The 21,130-nt window shown below is 44.2% G+C and overlaps 1 protein-coding gene across 2 annotated transcripts in view; it reads right to left on the reverse strand.

The window, feature by feature from the left end:
* The window catches only part of IHH (Indian hedgehog signaling molecule), a 73,595-nt gene that overhangs the window by 9,594 nt on the left and 42,871 nt on the right, over positions 1-21,130 (reverse strand). Inside the window, exons 2-4 of one of the 2 annotated variants that reach the window (XM_075829121.1) lie at positions 14,158-14,419; positions 10,497-10,668; positions 898-4,437 (exon numbers count right to left, since the gene is read on the reverse strand). In XM_075829121.1, the coding sequence (XP_075685236.1) occupies positions 4,218-4,437; positions 10,497-10,668; positions 14,158-14,419 (654 nt within the window). In that variant the 3' untranslated portion in view covers positions 898-4,217. Of the gene's footprint in view, positions 1-897; positions 4,438-10,496; positions 10,669-14,157; positions 14,420-21,130 lie in introns of those variants that run through there. The other variant, XM_075829120.1, reaches the window with a different exon arrangement.

The following is a 21,130-nucleotide window of genomic DNA, read 5'->3' on the forward strand; positions in this document are numbered from 1 at the left end:
TTTTCTCCATTGTTGTGGTTTATTTTTTCAGTTGTTTTTTTTGCCTGGATAAATGTCTGGCGCTTTTTTTATGGTATTTTTTCAGAATAAATAATGTGGAGCAAAGAGGAATCTTTGAACTTTGAATCACGCGATTTGCAAAATGTGAAAAATGCCTGTAAAAATGAAGGTACTGAAACTCACTATGTTTAAAAATCGCCCAAAAAATTCCATAAAAAAACACGCATGTACCGTTAAATAAAAAATAAAAAAAATGGCGGTTTTAATTATTTTTTTTAAACAAAATAAAAACACTGCAAAAAAATGGGTGAAGGAGGCCCTAAAGAGTCGACAACAGCCTCCATTTTCTTTGACTTCTAGGGAAAAATCAGCGATAAACGTAGTGCGGGACATTTAGTAAGAAAAATGCATGGAGTACGCGGAGTGCGCCAAATTTATTATGCATTTTTTATCCTTTTTTTCAACTACCCAGACGATGTAGAAAGAAAGTGGAACCCTAAAAATACCAAATTTATTAAAGCTGTGCGCCATTTATTGGCGCGTCTGTTCACCAGCCATAAGGTGATGTAAGGAAGAGAAGTTTATTGACTAGCGAGCTGCACCGGATATATGATGCCACGTACGCCAAATTTGGTAAATTTGTCTCATTTTGTCCAATTTTTCCCCACCTTTTCCGACACTATAGATAAATGTCGCTCAGCGCTCGCTCTGTCAGTTCTACAGTCTCAGGACTCTGCACAACAGCTCCGCATATCTCAGCTTCCTGGACGCCTGCGACGTGTGTCATGGTCTAATAGCCCAATATTAGGTATAACTGCAGTCACACAGAAATTACCCCAGCTCCAAAAAAACCACTTCTTACAATAAGCGAAGCGCGTCAGAGGTTGGATTCTCACAGATCAGTTTATTTTAAATACATTGTACAATTTTACAGAAGCAAAATATACAATCTACAATCACCATGGTAACAAATAACGACTCTGTAAATAAAAAAATATAAATCGCTTAAAGTAATAAATTAGCTCTTTGTGTAAATTGTTCAAAACGTAGCAACCACCTCTGCAGGTTCAGCTTCTTCTACCGTCACATTCACAATCAAGTAGAAGAGTCATGGAAATAAATTAAAGGGGATGATCATCAAGACAACCCCTGTCCATATATCCTATTAGGGCATCTGGATGTCATAGAGGGTGGGGGGGGGGCAGAAGCTCCAATGCAAAATCTGCAAGAGAGCCCCCAAACTATAACATCATTTTTAGTACTGGTTTCCTCATAGGGGCAGAGGGACCTTGGGCGCCCCCTCCAGGACCCAGGTGCAACTGCATCCTCTACTCTCATTATTACACCACTGGGACTCCTTCTATGAGTCAGAGCGTAGAGTGGCTCATTACATGTCTGACTATGCATTTGAATGGTTGAGATGTAATATTACAATTACCCCGCAAATATGTATGGCCGACCCGCGGCAATCAGCTGATTGCTGGGGCAACTGTCTTTAGAGAAGGGGTTGTCTTCAGGACCCCTTTAATATTTTATATTAAAGAGGACTTGTTTCCTCTCCTGGCATGTTGGTTTTAGTAAATACTTGTATTCCCCATAAAATGACAATTCTGGAGCATCTTTTTATAGAACTTTGCATTGTACCGTTCCTCTGTTATTCCTCCTAGAAATTTATGAATAAATTGACAAGTGCATCTTACCAGTTGTGGGTGTGCCTCCACACAGACTGACACTGTCCAATCAGTGCTGAATATGTCAGACTAGGTAGGGACACGTCTCTCCGACAAGGGGAATAGTACCACCCAGTTATCAATTTATTCATACATTTCTAGGAGGAGTTACAGAAGAACGGCACAATGCAGAGTTCTAAGAAAAGATGCTCCCGATTTCTGATCTGATGGGTAATACAAGTATTTACTAAGACATGTCAGGGGAGGGGACAGGTCCCGTTAAGGTGCTGATTGAAACAAGGACATGAAAGTATTAGGCCCCATGCACACCACCGTCATTTTCAACCATAATTACGGCTGAAATTGCGGACCGCCATGGACACCTTTCCGTATATTTACGGATATGTGTCTGGGCCGTAGAAATGATCTGCAAAATATAGAACATGTCCTATTCTTGTCCGCAATTGCGGCACGGACTCGTCCATAGAAGTCTATGGATAATTCCGCAGTTGCGGACGGCTACGGACATGTAGCCGTCGGATACGTATTTGCAGACCGTAAAAACTATTACGGCCGTGTGCATGAGGCCTTAAATATTAGTTGTGCACAAACTGTGAACTCGCTGCTCCCACCACATATTGTTAAGATCATAGAACTTGCGTTTTCACGAGATACAATGTAAACGATGAAGACCATCTCCAAGAAACATTCTCACGACTGTAGAATACGTTCCCCCTATGAACAAGGTTTCCAGAAAAGATTACTCTGTTACCATTGACACAATATTTACATCCAGTGCATGGGAGAGGAGAGTAGGAGGGGGTTAAAAAAGTAGGTACAAGCGGCAGTTGAAGGGGTTAAGGAAGGGGTTATGGATGGCCGGTAGCGCGCCCACCCCCACTGCACGATTATCAGTACAACGGCTGGTGATTAGTCGCATCTCTTTATCTATTTCACCTGCGACTACAGAAAACATTGACGTAAACCTAAGAACAAATATCACTAATGCCCTTTTCTTAGTCTCACAGTTTCCTTAAGTTTCACATTTAATATAATTAATGCGGAAATATCTCCATTACGTGTCCCATGTCAGATCTTCTGTGCACATCTGACTCCGGCAGCCTCCAGGATCGGCCATAAATGTCTGATATCTGAGAGTCCTCCTATAGTAGAGTCTTACCCCTACCAGGATTCTGCACAATGGCGGAAAGTGGACCTCTATTCTCCCAATAGGTTTGGGCAGGGCCATTTTATGGTGGGCTCATTGCAAAGGTGACATTAGAGGGACCCTTGCCCCGGCTAGAGCGAAAATAATGTGGCGTGCTAAAGTAACCGTAGTACGTTATGCGGCGTGCTGGGCAAATTGATCTCATTGCCTTTTTTTACCCAGACAATGTGCTGGCCATATGTGCCAGCCACAAATGCCCCCATACAGTTCCTCAGCCTGAGATGCCCCCAGAGGGCCTTCTAGAGACAATTCTACCCGAGTGTCAACCACAGATGACCCCATACCGTGCCTCAGCCTCACGTGCCTCTCAGATTGCCTGCCACTGGAGCCAACAAGGGCCTCGGATACTCCCAGAGGGTCTGCCTCAGATGTCCTTCAGAAACCAGCCTGCGCACAACTTCTCTTCTCGACTTCTTCCCCAAGTCTGAGGGGCTTCACGCATGACATCATCACCATGTGACGCATTGCGGGGTGCCCCGTGCAGCTACGTCTTTTGACTTTGATTAAAGCAGCCCTGGGTTGAAGCACTGGACTTCCACCTTTCAGACATGCATATCCCTTTACAGGGTTTTTTTTATACTTTTTTTTACCTAGTTGAATTTTATCTCATACCCTGATTGCATCAAAATTGTTCAATATAATAAGTAAAATCATAAATATCGTAGTAACTGCATATATGGAGTCACTTATTAAAAAATTAAAAAATCCAAAATGAAAAAAATTTTTTTTTTTCAAAACTTCAGCTTGTGGTCCTTGTTTTAGTCAGCACATTTTAATAACACTTCCATCCTAATTAACTGCCTTTCTTTGCGTTTCACAATTTTTTTCCTGCAAGAACAATGTGACAATTGCTTCGATATGCAAGAAACCTTGACAATACAACTAGAAGCTGCCTCATTGTACCATTCACATGTAATATCTTTATTTTGTTACTAGTGTAGTCAACCACACTCATTTATTCTCTAAGATAGCTCAGCGGCGTATTTTCTAGAAATGACTGGCCCAATATATAGTTGACTGTATAACTTAACATACAATAATATTCTCATTTCTATTGGTCGATCAGTTATGCTTTGGTTCATATTATCCTTCATATTTTTTCACATCTCCAGTGATTATTATTCTTTTATTTTTTTGCTGTTCCTTTAAACTTTTTGTTCCTTGTCTCTTAGGCTTGTATAGGGGCCATTGCGGTGCCCATGGCAGTGCCCTGGGTTAGGAAGATACAGTCTCCCAGTTTACTTGCTTCTTATCTTCTTGTCTTTGCACCAGCCACCACGGACGTTCTCCAGCCTTGTCAATCAATATCTGCCGCTCCTTCAGTTCTCCTTCGTCACCTTTCCCTTTCCTTCCTTCCTTCCCTTCCGTGAGGCTTTGTCACTTGCATTTTTTCCCTCATTTTTCCTTTTTTTGACTTTTTTCTCATCACCCCCTGGAGTTTTCCCTTTTTTTCCCTTTTTATACTTTCTTTCCCCTTTTTTCTTTTTCTTGCTCAGTTCTTTGAAGCTGGAAGATCCTAATTCCTCAGCTGCAGGTGCCCTGAAAGTAAAAAAATATATAAGTTAATGGCTATACCACCAAGCAGCACTATTATTGCCTGTGAGCCCAACTCATTCTCAGTCCACCCCTCACTGATACCTTAGATTAAATTGAGCACATCGTTATTTCTTTGGTGGAGACAACATGTAAACAATGTTTCTTAAGGCAGTACTCTATTTGCTGGTAATGCTAAGTTATATCCATCTCTATGAAGGCCCTCAAGACCAGGACTGGAAACCCAACAATGTCCTGGCTTCAAGGTAGTCAAGATATGATCCCCATTATACTAAATAACCTAATGGATAGCTCCACCATAATGAAGGTTCATGTATTCAATATAGATCCAGCCATCAATATGGTCAAAGGGTTTACCATCACTGTATTCCTTATATTCATAGGATCACAATAGAGATCAATGATGTTCTCACAAATGATAGTGGTATAGTGTCTTCTAAAGACAGATTTGAGTAGTTCAAATGATGGCGTAGAAAGTTCCATAGTGGTGGAGATGCTCTTTAAGATGCATCTTGAATTCTATGAAGCTTAGACCTTGTATGGCCTCCAGTGCTATGACGTTTAGACCTTGTATGGTCTCCAGTGCTATGAAGCTTAGACCTTGTATGGCCTCCAGTGCTATTAAGCTTAGACCTTGTATGGTCTCCAGTGCTATGAAGCTTAGACCTTGTAAGGTCTCCAGTGCTATGAAGCTTAGACCTTGTAAGGTCTCCAGTGCTATAAAGCTTAGACCTTGTATGGTCTCCAGTGATATGAAGCTTAGACCTTGTATGGTCTCCAGTGCTATGAAGTTTAGACCTTGTATAGTCTCCAGTGCTATGAAGCTTAGACCTTGTATGGTCTCCAGTGCTATAAAGCTTAGACCTTGTATGGTCTCCAGTGATATGAAGCTTAGACCTTGTATGGTCTCCAGCGCTATAATGCTAAGTTATATCCATCTCTATGAAGGCCCTCAAGACCAGGACTGGAAACCCAACAATGTCCTGGCTTCAAGGTAGTCAAGATATGATGCCCATTATACTAAATAACCTAATGGATAGCTCCACCATAATGAAGGTTCATGTATTCAAAATAGATCCAGCCATCAATATGGTCAAAGGGTTTACCATCACTGTATTCCTTATATTCATAGGATCACAATAGAGATCAATGATGTTCTCACAAATGATAGTGGTATAGTGTCTTCTAAAGACAGATTTGAGTAGTTCAAATGATGGCGTAGAAAGTTCCATAGTGGTGGAGATGCTCTTTAAGATGCATCTTGAATTCTATGAAGCTTAGACCTTGTATGGCCTCCAGTGCTATGACGTTTAGACCTTGTATGGTCTCCAGTGCTATGAAGCTTAGACCTTGTATGGCCTCCAGTGCTATTAAGCTTAGACCTTGTATGGTCTCCAGTGCTATGAAGCTTAGACCTTGTAAGGTCTCCAGTGCTATGAAGCTTAGACCTTGTAAGGTCTCCAGTGCTATGAAGCTTAGACCTTGTATGGTCTCCAGTGATATGAAGCTTAGACCTTGTATGGTCTCCAGTGCTATGAAGTTTAGACCTTGTATAGTCTCCAGTGCTATGAAGCTTAGACCTTGTATGGTCTCCAGTGCTATAAAGCTTAGACCTTGTATGGTCTCCAGTGATATGAAGCTTAGACCTTGTATGGTCTCCAGCGCTATAATGCTAAGTTATATCCATCTCTATGAAGGCCCTCAAGACCAGGACTGGAAACCCAACAATGTCCTGGCTTCAAGGTAGTCAAGATATGATGCCCATTATACTAAATAACCTAATGGATAGCTCCACCATAATGAAGGTTCATGTATTCAAAATAGATCCAGCCATCAATATGGTCAAAGGGTTTACCATCACTGTATTCCTTATATTTATAGGATCACAATAGAGATCAATGATGTTCTCACAAATGATAGTGGTATAGTGTCTTCTAAAGACAGATGTGAGTAGTTCAAATGATGGTGTAGAAAGTTCCATAGTGGTGGAGATGCCCTTTAAGATGCATCTTGAATTCTATGAAGCTTAGACCTTGTATGGCCTCCAGTGCTATGAAGTTTAGACCTTGTATGGTCTCCAGTGCTATGAAGCTTAGACCTTGTATGGCCTCCAGTGCTATTAAGCTTAGACCTTGTATGGTCTCCAGTGCTATGAAGCTTAGACCTTGTATGGTCTCCAGTTCTATGAATCTTAGACCTTGTATGGTCTCCAGTGCTATGAATATTAGACCTTGTATGGCCTCCAGTGCTATAAAGCTTAGACCTTGTATGATCTCCAGTGCTATGAAGCTTAGACCTTGTATGGTCTCCAGTGATATGAAGCTTAGACCTTGTATGGCCTCCAGTGCTATGAAGCTTAGACCTTGTATGGTCTCCAGTGCTATGAAGCTTAGACCTTGTATGATCTCCAGTGCTATAAATCTTAGACCTTATATGATCTTCAGTGCTATGAAGCTTAGACCTTGTATGGCCTCCAGTGAAATGAAGCTTAGACATTGTATGGTCTCCAGTGCTATGAAGCTTAGACCTTGTATGGTCTCCAGTGCTATGAAGCTTAGACCTTGTATGGTCTCCAGTGATATGAAGCTTAGACCTTGTATGGTCTCCAGCGCTATGAATCTTAGACCTTGTATGGTCTCCAGTGCTATGAAGCTTAGACCTTGTATGGCCTCCAGTGCTATTAAGCTTAGACCTTCTAAGGTCTCCAGTGCTATAAAGCTTAGACCTTGTATGGTCTCCAGTGCTATGAAGCTTAGACCTTGTATGGCCTCCAGTGCTATAAAGCTTAGACCTTGTATGGTCTCCAGTGCTATGAAGCTTAGACCTTGTATGGTCTCCAGTGCTATGAAGCTTAGAGCTTGTATGGTCTCCAGTTCTATGAATCTTAGACCTTGTATGGTCTCCAGTGCTATGAATATTATACCTTGTATGGCCTCCAGTGCTATGAAGCTTAGACCTTGTATGGTCTCCAGTGATATGAAGCTTAGACCTTGTATGGCCTCCAGTGCTATGAAGCTTAGACCTTGTATGGTCTCCAGTGCTATGAAGCTTAGACCTTGTATGATCTCCAGTGCTATAAATCTTAGACCTTATATGATCTTCAGTGCTATGAAGCTTAGACCTTGTATGGCCTCCAGTGAAATGAAGCTTAGACATTGTATGGTCTCCAGTGCTATGAAGCTTAGACCTTGTATGGTCTCCAGTGCTATGAAGCTTAGACCTTGTATGGTCTCCAGTGCTATGAAGCTTAGACCTTGTATGATCTCCAGTGCTATGAAGCTTAGACCTTGTATGGTCTCCAGTGCTATGAATCTTAGACCTTGTATGGTCTCCAGTTCTATGAAGCTTAGACCTTGTATGATCTCCAGTGCTATGAAGCTTAGACCTTGTATGATCTTCAGTGCTATGAAGCTTAGACCTTGTATGCTCTCCAGGGCCATAAATCTTAGACCTTCTGAGTCATGAGTAATAATAGTTTCATCCGTTTCCATCCTTCTTGGTGGAAAACCTTTCACCTATCCCCTCCTGTGCTAAGCAGTTACATACATTATAGCTGAGCTGGTTATGTTGGCACCCTGGAAGTGTGTGACCCCTTTAATGTCTGCACGTCCCATGTTGTTGGGTGCTGTCATTTTCATCATTGGCATACGTGTATCTGTCACCTCCACATGACTATTTCCAAGAAACCTTGAGTCTCAGCAACATCACAAGTTTCCAATGACTTGGAACTGGACAGGTGGACTTTGTGCTAGATTATTTATTTCACAATAAGTGCACAAACTCCAGGGCAGTGATTTCCAGCCTGTGACTCTCTAGTTGCTCCAAAACTACAACTCCCAGCATGCCGGTTGTAGTTTTGTAACAACTGGAGAGTCACAGGTTAAAGTGTTATAGATAAGGCCATTTAGTATCTGAAGTCTATATATTCTCTGCTACTGTGTCCCTAAGACAACACTTCCGGACAGGTCAGTAGTGTCATAAAAGCATTGTGGAAATCCAAATCCACATAAATGTCCACATCTTGTCTGGCAGTTATTCATGTGGATAGTGATTTGATTTGACACAAATGCACAGACCGGAAGTATTGTCATAGGGATACAGGCATTGGGGTTGTTTTTGTTTTTTTCATTACACTGGAGGACCTTTTATATAACACTTCCGGCTTGTTTTCTTTTCCATTTGAATATATATTCTGGCGGACATCAATAAACAATGTTAAAAATTGTATGTTTATTGTTATTATTTTAGTTGTGTTACCCTTAGTAGCTAAACAGTAAAAAAAATAACATTATTTCATAGTAGCATTTTGGACTTTGAGTTTCTCTTATTAAAGGGATTTCCAGGATTAGAAAATAGGGCTGCTTTCTTCCAAAAACAGTGCCACATCTGTCCATAGGTTGTGTGTGGTATTGCAGCTCAGCCCCATTCACTTCAAGGGAACTGAACTGCAATACCAGACACAACCTATGGACTGGTGTGGTGGTATTTTTGGAAGAAAGACCTATTTTTCTAACCCAGAACAACCCCTTAAATATTTTCTGTCACTAAGAGGCAATTCCCCTTTAAGTGATTTAAAGGGGAATTGCACCTTTTATTTTTTCACACTACCTGCTGGTTTAACTCTTTAGTGACATCATGCAGATTTATTTTAGTGTGACAGGGAAGCAGCATCTATACTGCCTGCAGAACTATACATTGTATAGCTATGACTAAGAACTAAAAAGTTTGAAACGCGTAGGCGCTCTCTCCCTGGGATTTTTAACTTCTTGTTTTAATTTTGACTTAAATAAACAGTTTTGTATTTTTTCATACCATATCGTGTGCTGGACCTCTAACTTAGTTCCCTGTATTTCTACCTACTCCCGACGTAGCTCTCTTGCCCGTGCACCGATCAAACATGGAATGTGGCGTCCTTACTTCAAATGAGTGGTGAGCGGACCAATTTCTTTTGTATATTTTCTACTTGTTAGTGGAAGGTCCTTGTACAGTAAGTACAATAGGCAAATAATTCACCTATCTGATTTATTAGCTGCCTAAAGACTATTATAAGTTTTACTGGAAAAGTTGCTACTTAGAAACAGTCTGTCTTTTAAATGAATACTAATCTAATTCCGCCTCTTTCTTGATTATAATCTGTATCAAATTGCAATCCAAAGGGTAAAAAAACAAAAAGAAGAAAACCTCTTCCTGGAGAACCCCCCCCCCCCCCCAGATTAGACTTTGATCGTTATATGTTTGGGGAAAGTGAAGGGGTTAAGACTGCTTTGTCTCTGGTTGTTCAGTCGTAGGAACCTCCTCCTGTTGATCTGACTGCACTTGAAACCAAACAAAGCTAAGCCCAACCCCTTTAATTAAGCCCCACCCATTTTAAGTAATTCAGCTGAAACATAGGGAAAATCGAGGTGTGAAATTCCCCGGCTTTACTACCAAATTCTGTAATATTGGACCTTGCTGGAGCCCCTGAAGACTAACTCACAAGTGTTTGCTTTCTGCGCTTATTTTTTTCTCATTTATTTTTAGGTTTAGTGTCCCTTTAAATACTCCTTGATACATATGTGACGTACAGTACAGTTAGGCCTAATTCACCCGACCGTGTTCGGTCCGTGATATACGGTCCACATGTTGGCAATATTTCCCGGACCAAACACGGTGCAGGGAGGAACGCTACTAGCATCATAGTTATGTACGATGCCAGGGGTCCCTGCCTCGCTGCGGGAAAACTGTCCGTACTGCAATCCTGTTTTCAGTACGGGACAGATATCCCACAGCGAGGCAGGGACTCCTAGCATCATAGATAACTAAGACGCTAGGAGCCCGGCTCCCTGAAGTGTGTTCGGTCCAGGAAATATTGCCGACATACAGACCGGACCGTATTTCACGGACCGAACACACTCGTGTGAATTAGGCCTTAGTTGTAGGCTGTCACCAGTGAACCTATGGATCCCGTGTCTGAGACCTGACCCAGTCTAGTTTGGAATAAGAAGGGTTTATACACTGTGGCACCAGTGGTAACTCTAAGACCACCCATTGGCCTATAACCTCACCTCAGCTGGTTGTCCCAAGGGTCGTTGCCCCCTTCTGCCTGGTCTTCTGCAGCCCCCTGTGTTCTCCATACAGAGTGCGGATCTTGTGCTTCTTCCGATCGGCTCTTGTCAATAGAAGATTTCCAGGCATGGTCCTGATTGGAGGTCGTTGGGTTTCCATTTGCGTTGTGGTCTGCTGAGAAAACACAGAGAGTGCCATAAACCACCCACAGTCAGCTGGCCATAACCAAAAATATATATGGACACTGAAACAAATAATACTTACCAAGGCAAAGGGGACCATCTTCAACCATGAACCCCTGTGACGAGCACCATCAAAAAAACAACTAATGGGACACCCCAAGTCGAGAACAGGGGCGCTTCATTCTCTACGCACCATTCCTGTGTATACCATAGCACATGTCACTCACACACCGGACTGTCAGCCCTTAGGGCTAAATCTTGCAGAAACCATCAGTTTTACAGCCGGAATTAAAAAATTTGGCTTGGAATTTTTTTTGTACATTTGGCCAAGTATCAGAAAATCAATTCTACTCGTTCCATTGTTTTCTTTTCCCCCTTTTCTCCACCGTATTATACAAATATCGTCACATTTATAAAGATTTAACATGTGGACTGTGATCCAAGAACACAACGGTGGTAAACTTGCCAATGTTCACCTCTGGCTGTACGACGGCCCAGTGTCAAACCCCAGGGGGTATATAGCGCATTATGCAAACATCTAGAATGGTCTAGTGAGCTATGTACAAACTCTGCCAGATTCAACTGCAAATATTTGAGCGGAATGTTTGTTTTTTAATTTTACAAAGGAAATCTCAAGGCAAATGGGCATTAAAACTCCGCAAGTGAGGCACGGTAATGACAGAACGTGTAATAACAGGGCTTCCTACCAAGAAAACTGCACAGAGCTCCTGGGTTAAGTTGCTGCCTTTAGGAATTTCAGGAGTGAAATTCTTTTGGTTTCCTTATTTAACGCAGTGTATGAACGACTCTGCAGGAATCCTTGTCTTGCAACGATTTAAAGCAATGATACGTAGAGCATGTCGTGAGAACAAAAAGACCGTCATATGACGCCTTGGCTTTTGTGTTGCAACCACGTGTCCGTGTAAATGTTAATAAACGGAAGGAAAATACATATATGTATACGAAATGCATTGTGTAAAAATATTGTAAAAAGTTGCAGTACCATTGATGACCACCGGGGCACAGCCTTTACAGCTGAACATATATTAAACATTGTAGTTTGAGAACTAATTTGAGTCAGGATTTGCATGAACTTTTACTTTTCCATATCCCAGGACACATCTTATAGTTAAGAATTATCCTTCCTTAGCCTTTAAAATTCTTTGTTTGGGTAAGTTCACACAGGGCGGATACGCTGCGTAAAGGTACATCCGCCCTGGCGGTCGCAGGGAATTCTGGCTGAAAAACTGCACCAAATTGTGGTGCAGTTTTTCGGCTGGAATGTCCATTTCATCCAATGTGACCGCTGCAGCTTGTGATTGGCTGCAGAGGTCCCATGGGATGAAAAGTCATGGCAGGAGGCTGGCCTGAATGAAAAAGCACAGAATTCTGGGTAAGTATACGATTTTTTTAATTTTATTGCGGCGGAAACGCAGCTTTTTCGCTGCAAAAATCGCAACATCTGCAATTTGTTGCGGGTTTTACCTCCCCACTGAATTCAATGGGGAAAACCCGCAACAAATAAGCAGCGTTTACGCAAATACAAATGACATGCTGCGGATTAAAAAAAATGCACTGCAGGTCAATTTCTGAGTGTTTTTTCCGCTTATCATTTACGCAGCGCGTGGTTGAGATTTCATTCAGTTCAAATCTCATCCACTTTACGGCTACTATGTTAAGCTGCGCATTTTCCGCAACTAAATCCTTTGCAGAACATCCGCAGTATTTGCGCTACGTGTAAACCCAGCCTTTGAATTATGTATATATATTAACCAATGAACTGCTTTGAATTCACACATACATTGTCCATACAGATCCAAAATTGCAAACAGCATAAAAACTGCAGTACCACTAATGACCACCGGGGTCAATTTACAACCGCTCACATAATATATAAATATTGTTGTTTGTCAACCAATCTAGGGAAGGATCTTCAGAATTTGACCCATAAAACCTTTATTTAACCCTGTCATTGCTTCAAATAATTGTATACATCATTCCCTACATGGTATAACCATCCCCCATCTTGTTTTGTACCCCATATAAATCTTCCAACCAATAAACTTCTCTCATCTCGCAGAGCTATTTTCCTTGCAGTTGTATGCGGCTCCAGAGAACTTTTGATTTTTATAGGTTACTCCCTCTGGTATCTTTTATTTTTAGCGCATTTCCAATTAGAGCATGTTTAATTTACTAGTCAGCCAAAGAAAAGTGCAGTATTGATTGATCATTGATCTTCTATTCTAAGGAAAGGAGGACATGCTTTAACCTGGATCAATAACAGATAAACAACGTAATCTGACAGCTGGTACAGTATCGGGAAAGGATCCAGGGAGTGATCGGACTTGATTTGCTGTGGATTACATGAAATATTTGCTGCAGTAACTCGTCAAAGATTATCAGACATTCTCCATATAGAACCCAATAAGTCCGTCCATATTGAAATATACAGCTACAAAAAACTCGGCATTCAATATAGGTGGACTCATGTTCTACAGGGAAAAGTAGCATTAAAGGGGCTGTCCATGTTAGACCGACTGCTTGTTGATAAGTAGATACCACTTCTAGGATCCCCAAGATCATCTGTAATCGTTGGACAAAATGGCAAGTGTTTAATTTTCCTGCAGCGCCACCACAGGAGAAATGAAGCATTACATAGTTCTCATTAAAATCAGTGGGTTGTCTGTGTAATGTACGGATGTGCCGAGTCCGCACTCTGCCTTGGCTAAAAGATGAGGATCCTGAGCATGGCACCCCCTCTACTAACTTATAATAACCCAATAGGACAGTTGGAGGAAAAAAATGTAAACAAGAAAACCCACCAGGCCCCGTTCTCTCTATTCCCCATATTCAGTTAGAAATTTAAACATGGCCTATTGGTACCACAAATCCTGTTTATAGTGGTTGTCCTCATTTCTCCATGCCCTATTATCTGGGGGGAATTTTGACACAATTCTCAATTTCTGGGATAGTAGGGCCCGTGATGGCCTCTTCTCTTTCCATCCCTTATAAGAAAGAAAGTTGGTGAGACCCCTGGAGTGGTCGTTTGGAGTCTTGCAAGGGTTGACACTAACATGTGCTGGCCATAAGTTCTGTTAAATAAGCACTCAAATGCTGGCCATGACACCTGTGGGTTACATGATAAAATTCTGACTGCATGCAACCACCACTAGGGGGAGCTAACTGTCTTTTCACAAAACTCCCCCTAGTGATGGCTGGAGGGAAATGCAATGACGAGGCAATTGAAAGCGGAGGAAGCACTTGAGTGTCGGACCCCTCTAAGCAAGGGCCCCATGAGAGTTGTGTGGTGGGTACACGACTTCCAACAATAGTGATATGCGGACATATGTTATTGTGGTTGATAGAATGGCGCAGCAATTTCCATTATAACATGAAAAGACATTCATTGGACACATTGAAGGACGTCAAGGACGTCTGATGCTATAGGGTAGAACTATATATACTGCAATGTTCTTACCTGACTTCACAGAGCAGTGGATATGCGCTTTAGATTCATAGTACACCCAGTCAAATCCAGCCTCCACAGCCAGCCGGGCCAGCATCCCGTATTTATTGCGGTCCCTGTCCGAGGTGGTGATGTCCACCGCTCGCCCCTCGTAATGCAAGGATTCATCAGAATGGTGACCGTCCTCATCCCAGCCTTCAGTCACTCGCAGCTTAATGCCTGGCCACTGGTTCATGACAGAGATGGCCAATGAGTTTAGACGGTCTTTGCAGCGCTGAAAAAGAGAGGACGAGATATTAGATGTAAGACAGACCAGAAAAATGGGAACATAAGCTCCTAAACATAAAAAAGGACCTGTCGTGTCTGTTTTAGTAAATAATTGTATTCCCCTTTTCTTAGAACTCTACATTGTACCATTCCTCTGTTATTCCTCTTAGAAATTTCTGAAAAAATTGACAGCTGGGTGTTGCCAGTTGGGGGTGTGTCCCTGCACAGACTGACACTGTCTACTCAGTGCGGACAGAGTAAGGGTAAGGCCACACGGAACGGCCCTGACACAGTCGCAACGCGGCCAACAACCACGCCCCCACCATGTTCGGTGCGGCTGTCAAATTTCCTGTTACTGGCCATTAATTAATACACCCTTTATGGCCGCACAATTTTGCAGGTAAATGGCAGTTTTACCTGCAATAACGCGAACATGGTGCCGGCGCGGTTGTTGGCTACGTCGCGACCGTGTCAGGAACGCTCCGTGTAGCCTTACCCCAAGACTGTGTAGGGACTCGCCCCTTTGACAAGGGGAATGGTAATACCCAGTTGTCAATATAGTCATACATTTCTAGGAGGAATAACAGAGGAATGGCAAAACTCAGAGTTATAAGAAAAGATGCTCTAGAATTGTTATGTAATGGGGAATACAAGTATTTAACAGAGAATTGGCATAGAAAAGTTGTTACATTTCCTCCATAGTTTAGGAATATAAGGTCAACAAAAGCAAATAATATAACATGCAAACGCTATCGCCCGGTCTAGGTGTCGCCAGGCGAGCTTCATTAGACAAGAGCTAATTACAATTAGGACTTTAGGCTATAAACATTATATAAGGACGACCAAAGTCTAGGCTGATGGAACCAATTCATAAGGGTTAAACAGGTCAGGGCCTATATATGGAGGTCATGCAAGTTCAGCATAGAGGACTGCACCAAAAAAACCAGACCGGATACATATATATATATATAAGGCTGAGCATAGACATAAACATTCTAATATTGATTCATTACTAGATCATTTAGGGTAAAACAACAAATCTTTTGCTACAGTTGATTCTATTCCCGCCTTGCATTGAATTTTTATGATGCATGTGGAATCGATGGTCCGAACTGTCCACATTCCCTGTCCCGGAAAGCGTGTGTAAAGGATAGGAGACTCATTGACCAGAGGATGTAAGGGTTGGGCTCGTGCGTCCCATGTTTGTGCCGCAATCTGATATCCTGCGGGGATGTAGCACGTTCGTTTTGATTCATAGGAGTAAACACATCACAAGTGGTTCAGTCCTAGCCAGGGCCGCCATCAGGGGGGTATTAGGGGTACTACTGTAGGGGGCCCGGCCAAACTTAATTGAAAGGGGGGCCCGGCAACTGCCGCGACTTGCCTTTGTTAGAAAAAAACAGGCCCCTGCAATGGGGCCTGTTCTTTTCACCAAAGCAATGTCGTGAGCTGCGGGCCCCCCTCTCATCAAACACCGCTGTGAGCTGCGGGCCCCCCTCTCATCTAACACTGCCGCGAAACACCGCGCGCGACCGCGCGCGTGAACGACCGCAAGCGCGCGCCGGCGCACTCGTTACCGCAAACGCGCGCTCACGCGCGAACGACCTGGGGAAGGCTGGAAAGCAACCCGCTCGTGCCCGCCGCCGAGAGGGATGCGGTGCGCACACACCAAAAGTACAGCGACCAATCAACTGGGAAGAACAGCGGCGCACAGTCTAATTACCTGCTGGCCCGCCTCCGACTCCTCGTCCTCCTCCTCCGCCTCCTCGTCCTCCTCCTCGGCCTCCTCGTCCAGCGCCTCCTCGTCCGACTCCGCCTCCGCCTCCTCCTTCTTCTCCTCCTCCAGAGCGTAGCTGCGTAAGGAGAGGGGGAGGAGTCCAGTTCTTGCGCGACGGCAGGAGTTCTTCGATCCTCGCAATTTTCTGGAGCCTGGAGGTGAAGGACGACATCTGGACCGAAGACATCGCCTGACGAGGACTGGAGTGGGAGCAGCTCTTCTGACACAGTGAGTAAAGTGTCTGAAAGTGCTGTTTATGTATGGCCCTGTTCACACAGAGTATTTTTGCAGGGCAAAAAAATCTGCCTCAAAATTCCTTAAAGAATTTTGAGGCAGATTTTGACCTGCCCACACTATCTTGCCGCGTTTTTTGCTGCGTTTTTTGCCCGCGGCGATTGAGGACAGCAGACAAAAAAGGCAGCGAAAAATGCATTTTCTGCCTCCCATTGATTTCGATGGCAGGTCAGAGGCAGAACCGCGGCAAGAAAGGACGTGCTGCTTTTTCTTTTTTCCGCGACTGGCTCCCATTGATTTCAGATTAAATCAATGGGAGGCGGTTTTGGAAGTTTTTTGGTGCTGATTCTGACGCAGTGTCCGAGTCAATATCAAGGTCCAAAAACTCTGTGAACTGGGCCTTATTGTTAGGGCTTATTCAGACGAACGTGTAATACGTCCGTGCAACGTGTGTGATTTTCACGCGCCTCGCACGGACCTATGTTAGTCTATGGGGCCGTGCAGACTGTCAGTGATTTTCACGCAGCGTGTGTCCATGTGTCCGCTGCGTAAAACTCACGACATGTCCGATATTTGTGCATTGTTCGCGCATCACGCACCCATTGAAGTCAATGGGTGCGTGAAAGTCACGCCCAGCACATGGAAGCACTTCCGCAGCCGTATAAACTATGAATGAAAACAGAAAAGCACCACGTGCTACAAACATCCAAACAGAGTGTCATAATGATGGCGGCTGCGCGAAAATCACGCAGCCACGCATCATACGCTGCTGACACACGGAGCTGTTATGGACCTTTTGCATGCGCAAAACGCCACGTTTTTTGCGCACGCAAAAATCACACGCTCGTGTAAATCCGGCCTTAGGGTAGGAACACACTAGGCATGAACACTGCGGATTTTATGCAACACATTTTATTGTGGAAAATCCACAGTGTATCACAGTCACAGCCGAGTGGATGAGATTTGAACAAATCTCATCCACACGCTGCAAAAAAAATTGACCTGCAGTGTGGCTTTTTAGGCCGCAGCATGTCAATTTATGCTGCAGAATCGCCACTCGTCTGGTGCGGAAATGCTGCGGTTCTGCCGCAAAAATCACAAAAGAGAAAAAAAAAAGGCACTTTTTTAAATTGATAAAAAAGTTTATACTTACCCCGGCCGTAGTCCTGGTGACGCGATCTTCTATTCTTAGCGCAGCTCCTGGAGCTGCTGCCGGTCTCTAAATAGGCAGTTGGTCCAGTAAAATTTGGAATTATTTTTTTTTGTGAACCAGCTTAAAAAAATACAAAACTTTTGTGTTAGGGCCTGTTCACATCACCGTTCGCTTCCGCTCCGGGGTTCCATCTGAGGTTTCTGTCGGGTGAACACCGCAACGGAAAGTGAAAGTGATAGCACAGCTTCCGTTTCAGTCACCATTGATCTCAATGGTGACGGAAACATCGCTAATGGTTTCCGTTCGTCACCATTCCGGCTGGTTTTCGGACGGAATCAATAGTGCAGTCGACTGCGCTAATTGTGACGGAAGCTGTGCTGTCACTTTCACTTTCCGTTGCGGGGTTCACCCGACGGAAACCTCAGATGGAACCCCGGAGCGGAAGCGAACGGTGATGTGAACAGGCCCTAACACAAAAGTTTTGTATTTTTTTAAGCTGGTTCACAAAAAAAAATAATTCCAAATTCTACTGGACCAACTGCCTATTTAGAGACCGGCAGCAGCTCCAGGAGCGACATCATAAGGGACACACTAGGCGGATATGCTGAGTAAAACTACACAGCTTATCCGCCCCGGTAGCCGCAGGGAATTCCGCCAGCAAAACCGCACCAAGTAGTGGTGCAGGTTTCGTGAGGCGTGTCCGCTGCGGGAATCCTGCAGGGAAAAAAAAGTTTAGACTTCCCCCGGCCGTAGTCCTGGTGACGCATCTCTCTCTTCTGAACGTAGCCCCGCCTCCTGGGATGACGCTGTAGACCATGTGACCGCTGCAGCGGTCACATGGGATGAAAAGTCATGACAGGAGGCCGAGCTGCGCTAAGACTAGAGGATCGCGTCACCAGGACTACGGCCGGGGCAAGTCTAAACTTTTTTATAAATTTAAAAAAGTGCCTTTTTATTCTCATGTGTGATTTTTGCGGCAGAACCGCAGCATTTCCACAACAGAGGAGCAGCGATCCCACAGAATACATTGACATGCTGCGGCTTAAAAAGCCAAAAGCCACACGGCAGGTCCATTATTTTTGCAGCGTGTGGATGAGATTTGTTCATATCTCATCCACTCTGCTGCGACTGTAATACGCTGCGGATTATCCACAATAAAATGTGTTGCATAAAATCCGCAGTGTTCATGCCTAGTGTGTTCCTACCCTAAGGCCGGATTCACACGAGCGCGTGCTATTTGCGCGCGCAAAAACATGGCGTTTTGCGCATGCAAAAGGTCCATAACAGCTCCGTGTGGCAGCAGCGTATGATGCGCGGCTGCGTGATTTTCACGCCATCATTATGACACTCTGTTTGTATGTTTGTAGCACGTGGTGCTTTTCTGTTTTCATTCATAGTTTATACGGTTGCGGAAGTGCTGGGCGTGACTTTCACGCACCCATTGACTTCAATGGGTGCGTGATGCGCGAACAATGCACAAATATAGGACATGTCGTGAGTTTTACGCAGCGGACACACGCTGCGTGAAAATCACGGACAGTCTGCACGGCCCCATAGAGTAACATAGGTCCGTGTGAAAATCACGCGCGTTGCACGGACGTATTACACGTTCGTCTGAATAAGCCCTAACAATAAGGCCCAGTTCACAGACTTTTTGGGCCTTGATATTGACTCGGACACTGCGTCAGAATCAGCACCAAAAAACTTCCAAAACCGCCTCCCATTGATTTAATCTGAAATCAATGGGAGCCAGTCGCGGAAAAAAGAAAAAGCAGCACGTCCTTTCTTGCCGCGGTTCTGCCTCTGACCTCCCATCGAAATCAATGGGAGGCAGAAAATGCATTTTTCGCTGCGTTTTTTGTCTGCTGTCCTCAATCGCAGCGGGCAAAAAACGCGGCAAGATAGTGTGGGCAGGTCAATATCTGCCTCAAAATTCGGTGCGCGGTTCCAGGCGGTCGCGGGTGCCCATGCGCAGGAGTTTGCGGGTGCGCGCGATCGGTCGCACGGGCAGCGGTGTTTGACGGCCCCATGACGACCCCCATGCTACCCAGGGCCGCCATCAGGGGGGGTATTATGGGTACTGATGTGAGAGGCCCGGCCAAACCTAATTGAAAGGGGGGCCCGCAGCTCACGACATTCTTTTGGTGAAAAAAACGGGCCCCATTGCAGGGGCCTGTTTTTTTTCTACCAAAGGCAAGTCGCGGCAGTTTGCCGGGCCCCCCTTTCAATTAGGTTTGGCCGGGCCTCTCACATCAGTACCCCTAATACCCCCCCTGATGGCCGCCCTGGGTACCATGATATAGTGCTGGACGGAGTACCGTTAACAGGCGGTGCCACGGTAGGGGGGCCCAAAAAATTTAGCTGTAGGGGGCCCTGAAATTCCTGATGGCGGCCCTGGTCCTAGCGCACAAACAGCGTCTGTCTACATCCAACCCCAGCCCGTACTGCACAGCTTTTATTTAATACAACTGAATTGTGGCCATTATACAGGTCTCATCAGCCCCTGGTTGTACTCTACACCCACAAAGCTAATGCTGCAAAATTCATGGATCACTAAACTCCTAGTCCTAAGATGAAGCACCACTCCACTTACAGATATTATGTTCATTAATGCGTCTTACACCTGGTTGGGGCAAGTATCTCCGCACAAAGGGCTGGAAAATGGGCAGGGGGCCACATTATATTTTATGGAGGGTGTGATGGAATTACTATATGGTACGTTACCATAGTGGGTACACGTCATGCTTCTAGGGAGTGCTCACACTGTTCTCATGCTTCGGTATTATTTATTTGAGTAGGGGGTACTTGGCTCGGCTACGTTGGGAAACAGTGCTGCCATCTGTTGCACTAGGGGTTGTCCACTTCGAAAAACCCCTTTCCATATGTCAGTGGGGGACAAGTAATACTTTGCAGCAATGGAAATGAAGACCCTCTTCCACTGACAATAGAAGTTGATCGCGAAGGTCTCATCAGTGGGACCCCCTATGATCTACTAATCATCAGAGGACCCTTGTGATGCAAAGAGGTTGTCCAAACTATAGTTCAGGAAATTGCTCAGACTTTGGCTATATACATTTTGTGACACATAAACAGATCCGTTGGTTTTTTTTGCGGATCCGTTTGTCGTCAGTGTGTCCTCTGCATCCATTCCGTATGACCGTAGTTTTAGACTTGAATGGGTAAGACCGAGCTGCAAACTTTGGACCTGCTCTAAGTTTTGCGCCCCGTGCCTACGGTTTCTACATGGATCCGCAAAAAACACTGTAGGATAAATGGGTCAGTGCGCTACCCATTAAAAAAAACGGATGGCACACTGGCAAAAACAATGGTCGTATGCATGTAGGGTTAGTGTAATCATTCTTAGTCTTCTTCTCGGCTGTTTCTGCCCAATATACCCAAGGGATTCACTACATTCACATATGAGATCAAATTATGTCATCGATATACCCGATATCAAAACAAAGTCCTGATTTTGAAACAATGAGAGAACTCTGACTGCTTATGCCCATAGACTTAAAACAGATGATATCTGATGCCACGGTAAACCATGGGCA

This window comes from Rhinoderma darwinii, chromosome 6, assembly GCF_050947455.1.
Source record: "Rhinoderma darwinii isolate aRhiDar2 chromosome 6, aRhiDar2.hap1, whole genome shotgun sequence".
In the NCBI taxonomy this organism is placed as follows: Eukaryota; Metazoa; Chordata; class Amphibia; order Anura; family Rhinodermatidae; genus Rhinoderma; species Rhinoderma darwinii.